This window comes from Lactuca serriola, chromosome 8, assembly GCF_051521515.1.
Source record: "Lactuca serriola cultivar US96UC23 chromosome 8, Lser_US96UC23_V15, whole genome shotgun sequence".
Lineage (NCBI taxonomy): Eukaryota > Viridiplantae > Streptophyta > Magnoliopsida > Asterales > Asteraceae > Lactuca > Lactuca serriola.
Window position 1 is genome coordinate 9,036,864 of NC_136415.1, and position 9,427 is coordinate 9,046,290.

A 9,427-nucleotide genomic window follows, 5' to 3' on the forward strand; every position below is an offset into this window, starting at 1 on the left:
GATCAATGGCCTTAAACCCAACCATAAATCTGAGGAAAAATAATTTAGAAACTTAACATATCCAGTGAATGATGACTTAAATTTCGTGGCTTAAAACCTCACTGAATGGGCTACACAAATTCATGAACTTCAGCCACATTTACATCTCATGCACCATTGCATGCAACATTTCTTAACTTGTTTGGGTTCAATACCCCTATTTCACTTCTGAATAAATTTTGAACATTTTTCCTTTTGAAAGCCCTCACATGCATGTGATAACTTGTTTTGGTTACCCTTTGAATGCTATTTTTCGTGAATTTATGTTGTTATAAAGACTTAAAATTTGGAAATTTTATATTCCAAAGTTGTAATTAATCGCACGACTTGTAGAATTTCGTTATTTCAGAAAAAGTCTAACCAATTAATATAAAATCAAATACTAAAACATAAATTGGCATTTCACTATATGTAGAATTTAGTATATTAGCATTAGATTTCGACATGGAAACTCACTAGTGTGTGTTTGATGTCGTAGGATCCCGATAGTAAGACGTTGGTGCATTCCGAAGTACCACTTTTACCTTCTCGAAACATTGTGAGTATTCACGCACTCCCCTATTTTCAGTTTTTATGTTTTGGGATGGAAAAGCATGTCCAGAAAAACTATTATTTGCATGTTGTATTTAAATTGATTTGTATCAAACACGATTGCTATTGTATTGCTATGTCTCTCTATGTATGTCTATGCAACACGGAACATGAGAACTTATCGTACCAAGGCCCTTCCCTTATCTCTAACCATTAACTCTTTGTGCCAATGGTCATTATGGATAGCGCTATTAGGAATTGACAACTCCTCACTCGCCATATTGCTGGAGTGCATGATACCATATTCATCTATGGAACGAAAAGCATAGATCTCGATAGGGCTTCAGTCATAGGTTTGGTTGAGACTCATTGTTTGCTCATATACATACAAACTCGTTTCTCGTTATAGCAATAAACTTGTATTCATTAATAGCAATCAACTTTGTTTATCATTAAAGCAATGTACTTGTATTTACGAAAAGCCTTATTTCAAGCTCGATTTTATAAACTTGTGAACTCACCAACTATTTTCATAGTTGACGCTCGTTTTACATGTTTTTTCAGGAAATAATTAGTAAGTGGATGTAAAGATTCATCATCATAGAGCATGCTGCATCGTGTTGAAGCTATTATGAAGTTATATTTTGAATAATGTTGTTTTGGAAAAACTTGTACTTTGTTTCTTTTTAAGCTATGGGTTGTAAACTTTTAAATACTGCTATGGTGATGTATCTTTATCTTTTGCAATGAAACCGTTATCGCTGTCATATCTTGCGTTTCCGCTTTAGCGGGGTGTGATAGAAGTGGTATCAGAGCTAAAGTTATAGAGAACATCGGTTTTTCTTTAAGAAAACACAACCTATAACCAAAACTTATTAAGGAAAGATTTATACAAAGCATGAGCTAATTATAATGGGAATATGTTCAACAAAAATATTTAAGAAAACTTTATTTCAAAAACTCAAAATGGTAAATTTTGGTGTGTGTAAGCATTGCATAATATAGGCATGCATTGTCATTTATTTCATATCTCATTGAAACTATGTCTCAGTCCACTATGTCCACATCGTCATCTTCCCGCGCTACCGCCTCAGCCGACGAGTCCAGATACGTCAATATATCCCTCGACGTAATCCCCCCGCCTCGGTAGAAGAAGACCCATCGGAGGACACGGAAGATACAGGAAACTCGGTAGAGATCAGCAATGACAACGCCCCAAATCAACGACGCGACGCATCACCTACATCGGTGTTGCCACAACCACCACTTTATGGACTTCGCATTCGGAGGACGGCGAGGAAGAGTATTCCCATTCCAGGGAGGATAGCCACCAGCACAGCAGGACTTGGCACGGCAGGACCTAGCGGGGTAGGACCCAGCAATGCAGGACCGAGAGCACCTTCACCACAGCAAGTCATAGGGATACCTGTCAGGCAGCCAGGTATGACCCCGGAGGAGTCCCGGAGATTGCAGTCGATAGCAGCGGGCCTACGTCACAGTCTCGTTGTGATAGCTGGGCATCGGGACGTTTTAGATGAAGTCTTGACAAGGATGGAAATCCTGTTTCAGCATCCGATGGAGACTGCTGACACTGCTAGTGCTGCTAGACGAGTGGCATGTCGTGCGATGACCGCATATTATGTGCTTGTTGGGCTATTACTGATTGTGGTGTTGATGTTTCTCATTGGGAAAGCGATTAGTGTTTGGTTCTGATTTAAGTATTTTAATTTATTTTGTCATGAAATGAGAACCCATGTTGGGTGTCTTTTGGAAAAAACATTTGAAACTTTATTTTGGGATTGATGTATTGGTTTGGTTTTAAGACAATTTCAAATGGTAATGAAGAATTTTATTTTATGTTTGAAAACTTTTACTATGAGGTCAAACCCTAGAATTTATTTGGTAAATGGTCGAATAAAGAGATTTTTTTTTCTTTTTCTTTTCTTTTCTTTCTAAAATGTATATGCATAGTATTAATGCAACCCATTAATTTGACAACACTTATGGTTTTCAAAATAGTAGTGAACTAAATATTATACATTATTTTATGTATTTATACGTATTTCTACTCTTGTGTAATAGAACCATGTCAGGAAGGCATAATCGCGGGCGCCCACAGAACGAAACACCCGATGTTGCTCATATTGTAGCATAACTCATGCAAGCAATCCCAAACATTGTTACTCAAGTAACTGCAGGACTTAATTCTAACCAAGGAAGTAGTGGAGGAAACCGAGGAAACAATGAAAGAGAATGCAACTACAAGTCCTTTATGGCCTGTAAACCTAAGGAGTTCCATGGAAAGGAAGGTGCGGTCGGGTTGCTGAAATGGATTGACAGCATGGAGTCGGTCCTTCACATTAGCAAATTCCTCGAGCGCAACAAAGTTGAGTATGCATCTTGCCTATTCCAAGATAGGGCATTAACCTGGTGGAATACGCTAGTGCAAACCCGAGGCCGTACGGCAGCATATCAACTAACTTGGGAAGACCTAAAGAAGCTGTTGATAGAGGAGTATTGTCCCAAGGATGAACTTCAGAAGCTTGAATCTGAATTCTGGAACCATTCTATGGTTGGAACACAAATAGAGAAGTACACAGTCCGATTTCATGAACTAGCAAAATTGGTACCTCACATGGTTACTCCTGAGGAGAAACGGATAGATCGTTACATCTGGGGTCTGGCACCAGAGATTCGGGGAATGGTTACCTCAGCAAACCCAACTACTATTAAAAGTGCAGTAAGTCTAGCAAATCGACTAACCAATGATGTGATAAGGATGGGAGCATCGACAAAGGAAAGCTCTAGTAGTAAGAGGAAGCCAGCAGATCAGGGAGAGAAGAAGTATGGAGGCAAGTCAGGGAGGAAGCAGAAAGTCTCAAGAAACTTTATGGTAAGAGCCCAGGAGCAAGAACCAGTGAAAACTCAAGAACATGAAGTGCAGGAGCGAAAGCAGTACTCAGGACCGCTTCCGAAGTGCAATAAGTGTAACTTTCATCACAAGGGAGCTTGCCCAGTATGTCAAAACTGTAAGCAAACAGGCCATTACTCGAAGTATTGTAAGATGAATAAGGAAGGAAAAAGGGCATGTTACGAGTGCGGGAGTACTGATCATCTCCGTAGAGCATGTCCCAAACTGAACAAAGGACCTGATAACAATGGACAAGGCCAAGCCAGGCAAAACTTCCAAGGAAATCAAGTTGGACGGCCAAGAGGTGTAGCCTTTGTGATTGGTGCAGAAGAAGCTCGTCAGAACCCTGAAGTGATAACAGGTACGTTTCTCCTGAACAACCATTTTGCATCAGTAATATTTGATGCGGGAGCAGATAGGAGCCTTGTTTCTTTAGCATTTAGACCGTTAATTGGCTTGAAATCGAAAAAGATGAGGAATGCTTATGCTATTGAACTTGCTGATGGGTATGAAATTAGGGCTAATGATATAATTCCTGGTTGTACTCTGAATTTAGCTGATAAACTATTTAACATTGACCTAATTCCTATAGAACTAGGTAGTTTTGATGTGATAGTAGGGATGGATTGGTTATCCAAAAATAGAGCGGGCATTGGTTGTTACGAGAAAGTCATTAGAGTGCCTCTCCCTAATGGAGAAACCCTTATCATACATGGTGAGAAGCCAGGAAGAAGTTTAAACATAGTATCAAGCATGAAGATTCACAAGATTCACAAGTACCTGAAGAAGAATTGTATTGCATTCATGGCTCACGTGCTAGAAAGAGAACCTGAAGCTAAGCAACTCAAGGAGATTCCAGTGGTTCAAAACTATCCCGAAGTGTTTCCGGAGGAATTGCCCGGTTTACCCCCTCACAGGCAGGTCGAATTTCGGATAGACTTAGTTCCCGGAGCGGCACCGGTAGCAAAAACACCATATTGCCTTGCACCATCCGAGATGCAAGAACTATCCGGACAACTTCAAGAACTTCTAGACAAAGGGTTTATTCGACCAAGTTCTTCACCGTGGGGAGCCCCAGTGTTATTCGTCAAAAAGAAAGATGGTTCGTTCCGAATGTGCATTGATTACAGAGAACTGAACAAGTTGACAATCAAGAATCGATATCCCCTCCCTAGAATAGGTGACTTGTTCGATCAGTTGCAGGGCGCTTCCTACTTCTCAAAAATCGACCTTCGGTCAGGGTATCATCAACTAAGAATTCACGAAGGGGACATTCACAAAACAACATTTAGAACCCGTTATGGACATTATGAGTTCTTAGTCATGCCTTTTGGTCTAACGAATGCACTCGTTGTATTCATGGATTTGATGAATAGGGTCTGTAGACCATACCTAGACAAGTTTGTAATTGTATTTATCGATGACATACTTGTTTACTCGCAAACCAAAGGAGATCACAATAAACATCTGAAGCTAGTGTTGGAGATGTTGAAGGAGCAAAAATTGTATGCCAAGTTCACTAAGTGTGAATTTTGGATTCGGGAAGTACATTTTCTTGGTCATGTGATCGGCGAAAGAGGAATTCATGTAGATCCAGCTAAAATCAAGGCAATCAAGAAATGGGAAGCCCCCAAAACCCCGACAGAAATACGACAGTTCCTAGGATTAGCTGGGTACTACAAACGTTTCATTGAGAATTTCTATAGGATTGCTCAACCATTAACATCTTTGACCCAAAAGGATAGAAAATTTCTCTGGGAAGAGAAACACGAAGAGGCTTTTCAAATCCTGAAAAACAAGTTGTGCAATGCACCAATTCTGGCTTTACCAGAAGGATCAGAGAACTTCGTGGTGTATTGTGATGCGTCTCATCAAGGATTAGGATGTGTGTTAATGCAAAAAGATAAGGTCATTGCGTATGCTTCCAGACAACTCAAACCGCACGAGAAGAATTATACCACCCATGATCTAGAACTAGGAGCAATAGTTTTCGCTCTTAAGATATGGAGGCATTATTTGTACGGAACCAAGTGCACCATTTATACTGATCACAAAAGCCTTCAGCATATCCTGGATCAGAAAATGTTAAACATGCGGCAGAGAAGATGGGTAGAGTTGTTTAGTGATTATGATTGTGAGATACGATATCACCCAGGAAAGGCTAACGTAGTAGTCGACGCTCTTAGTAGGAAAGAAAGAGTGAAACCTTCCCATGTGAGAGCTTTGGGAATGGTAATTCAGACAAGCTTGAAATCCCAAATCATTGATGCCCAGGAAAAAGCGTTATTCAAGGAAAATCTTCCAGGCGAGACTTTACATGGTTTGGAAGAGAGATTTGAAACCAAACCTGATGGAGTTCGTTATTTTAAGGACAGGGTCTGGATTCCAAGGGTTAGCAATCTGAGAGATATGGTACTAGAGGAGTCTCATCGATCTAAATACTCAATCCACCCTGGAGCGGATAAGATGTACAAGGATCTTAAAAAGTACTATTGGTGGCCTGGAATGAAAAAGGATATTGCCTTGTATGTCGGGAAATGTTTGACATGCTCAATAGTCAAGGTTGAACATCAAAAACTATCCGGGCTGTTGCAACAACCTGAAATTCCCCAATGGAAATGAGAGCAAATATTTATGGATTTCGTTACCAAACTTCCTAGAACTGCTAAAGGTCACGACTCAATTTGGGTCATAGTGGATTGACTGACGAAGTCTGCTCACTTTCTCCCCATCCGGGAAGATTTCAAGATGGAAAAATTGGCCCAAATCTACATCGACAAAATTGTTTCTCTGCATGGTGTACCCCTATCTATCATTTCTGATAGAGATAGTCGTTTTACATCACGATTTTGGTGGATGTTACAGAAGGCACTAGGAACCAAGATAGATTTGAGCACAGCTTACCACCCTCAAACAGATGGGCAAACAGAGAGAACAATACAAACATTGGAAGACATGCTACGAGCGTGTGTCATCGAGTTCAAAGGAAATTGGGATACTCATTTGCCTCTAATTGAGTTTTCCTACAATAACAGTTACCACACGAGTATCCAATGTGCTCCATATGAAGCATTGTATGGACGCAAGTGTCGTTCGCCCTTATGTTGGACAGAAATCGGAGACAGACAGTTGACTAGACTCGAACTTATCCAGGAAACATCTGACAAGATTGCTATCATCAAGGATAGGCTTAAAGCTGCTAGAGATCGTCAGAAAAGTTATGCGGATAACCGTCGAAAACCATTAGAATTCCAAGTAGGAGACAAGGTACTTTTAAAAGTGTCGCCTTGGAAAGGGCTTGTGCGTTTTGGTAAGAAAGGAAAACTAAGCCCGAGATATGTTGGACCCTTTGAAATCATTGAAAGGATTGGTACGGTAGCTTATAAACTCCAGTTGCCCCAAGAGTTAAGCGCCATTCATGACACATTCCACGTCTCCAATCTTAAGAAATGTCTAGCCGATGAAGCATTGATAGTACCCCTGGAGGAAATTAAGATCAATGATAAGCTGAACTTCGTTGAGGAACCGATAGAAATCCTTGACAGGGAGGTTAAACAACTTAACCGGAGTAAGATCCCGATTGTGAAAGTTCGATGAAACTCAAAACGCGGGCCGGGGTTCACCTGGGAGCGTGAGGACTTCATGAAGGAAAAGTATCCACAACTTTTCCCATGCGATGACAAGTGATGACATAGAATGAATTTCAGGACGAAATTCTTTTTAAGTGGTGGATACTGTGACAACTGTCAAATTCAGGTCATTCTTGGACTCATGCATCTTTATAAAAAAAAACCATTCATGCACAACATGCCATGGCCTAGTAGTATAGATTAGGTCAAAATCTTGCATAAACTAGGATCCAACTAAGATCTAGGACTAATATACTTGACACTTACAATTCTAGTAAGTTGCTTAACTACAATAGGAAATGTCAATGCGATAATTAGAATGAAACTTTCAAGCTTAGTTATAATTGAAAAAGGGTATAAAACCCTAAAAATAAATTAAAATATTCTAATTATACTTCATTATGATGATGAATATCAAACAATATTCCAAAACCCTAAAAGAGCTAAAAATCCAAACTTATAAATTATAAAGCTTAAAAACTTTATAAAATTTGGCTATAAACTTCTAATATCAAAATTTTATTAATTAAATTAGGAATTATAATCAATGAAATATAAATTAAATTATCAAGTATTAATCATAAATTATTGGTTAAATACAAGATATTAAAACAAATCAAGAATTGCATAATAAATATTTTTATAAAAGTTAGGGTTTTATAAAAGAAACTAGAGGGAATTTTATAAAGTTTAAAATTTTGGAGAGAGGAGGCCTAATGCATGATAGAGCCGGCCATTCTCCCCTCCCCATGCACTCTCTCTTCCCAAAACACAATCATTAAGCTTATTCCCTCACACTTCCTCTTCTCTCTTCACTCTCTTACACTCCACTCTCCTCTCACACAAACTCTCTTCCTTTCTCTCTCTCTAACTCACGAAAATCCTCCCTTCCTCTGCCATAATTTCGAGATTTAGGAGACCTTGAAGTGTTCTTACTTCTCTCAAAGTCAAAACCAAGGTAAACAACAACATCTTCTCTCATAGTTTCATGATTTTTACTTCTTCTTCTTCATAGTTTTCTCTACTTTTCGGATTCTATGCCTTTCCATGGCTAGAAATCCTTATTTTTCCCTTGTAGTTTGTATATTCTCACCATAACACAATGCATGTGTTTGAAATGGTGAAAATCCGGGATCAAACCCATGCAAGGAGTGAAAGTGATGCACATATGTTCATGTGGCTTCAAAACCAAGTATTACATCTTCTTCTCCATTTCTTTTGTGTTCTTACATGATCAAAAGCATTTAAACCATTTCTAGTACATCTTGGATGCTCATTCACTCCATGCATGTGCTAGAAATCGGACCTTAACAAAGGCATGCATGATGTTCTTGTCAAAATATCCTAAGAATGCACTCAAAGCAAACATGCAATCTGCCAGATTACTTTGTTCAACTTTGAACGACCATAACTCGGTCATTACTTAACCAAATCATGATATTCTTTTTGTATTGGATAGTTCCATGAGTTAAATTTCAAACCCAACTGGTCTCACTGTAAAATATTAAATATCCGATTTTTGGCAATTTTTACAAAATAGTTGCGCAAACAGCTCTTTTTCTGTGATCACCATTTTTGCCTTGCATGATCAATGGCCTTAAACCCAACCATAAATCTGAGGAAAAATACTTTAGAAACTTAACATATCCAGTGAATGATGACTTAAATTTCGTGGCTTAAAACCTCACTGAATGGGCTACACAAATTCATGAACTTCAGCCACATTTACATCTCATGCACCATTGCATGCAACATTTCTTAACTTGTTTGGGTCCAATACCCCTATTTCACTTCTGAATAAATTTTGAACATTTTTCCTTTTGAAAGCCCTCACATGCATGTGATAATCTGTAAAATACCAAAAGTTTTTATTATTTCTTTGATTTATTAAAATTATTGCTAGAAACCAAGGGCATAAATCACATAAAATACTTCCAGAGGTCAATAAATCCGGAACAAATTCATGGATGACCCTTATGATGGATAATGACTCGTCACTAAATTTCATCAATTTTTGTTGCTGTTTGGTATGATTTCCGATTTTCTTTTTGTTAAGATATAATAAATCACAAAACCACTTTAGAGAGTGTGAAAATTTTATCTAACAATTTTAGCATACCTTACCTGTGATGGGTGACTCAGAAAAATACTTTCAACATTTTTCATCATGCCTTGCTATTTTCCCCGATTTTTGGTAATTATAATGGTTTTAAAATGAGAAAAAATAGTTCTGATTATCCAAAATTCATGAAAATTTACCAGAACATCATATCGTACAGTAGGAGGTCACACAAACATTTTGAGGATTTTTCTCTGC

The 9,427-nt window shown here is 38.5% G+C and overlaps 1 protein-coding gene across 1 annotated transcript; it reads left to right on the forward strand.

Moving 5' to 3' along the window:
• Positions 1-2,728: 2,728 nt before the first annotated feature.
• On the forward strand, positions 2,729-6,103 carry LOC145066621 (uncharacterized). Its single transcript, XM_079013908.1, has 2 exons — positions 2,729-3,842; positions 5,637-6,103. Exons 1-2 carry the CDS (start codon positions 2,729-2,731, stop codon positions 6,101-6,103), a joined length of 1,581 nt encoding a protein of 526 aa, XP_078870034.1.
• The last annotated feature ends 3,324 nt before the right edge of the window (positions 6,104-9,427 follow it).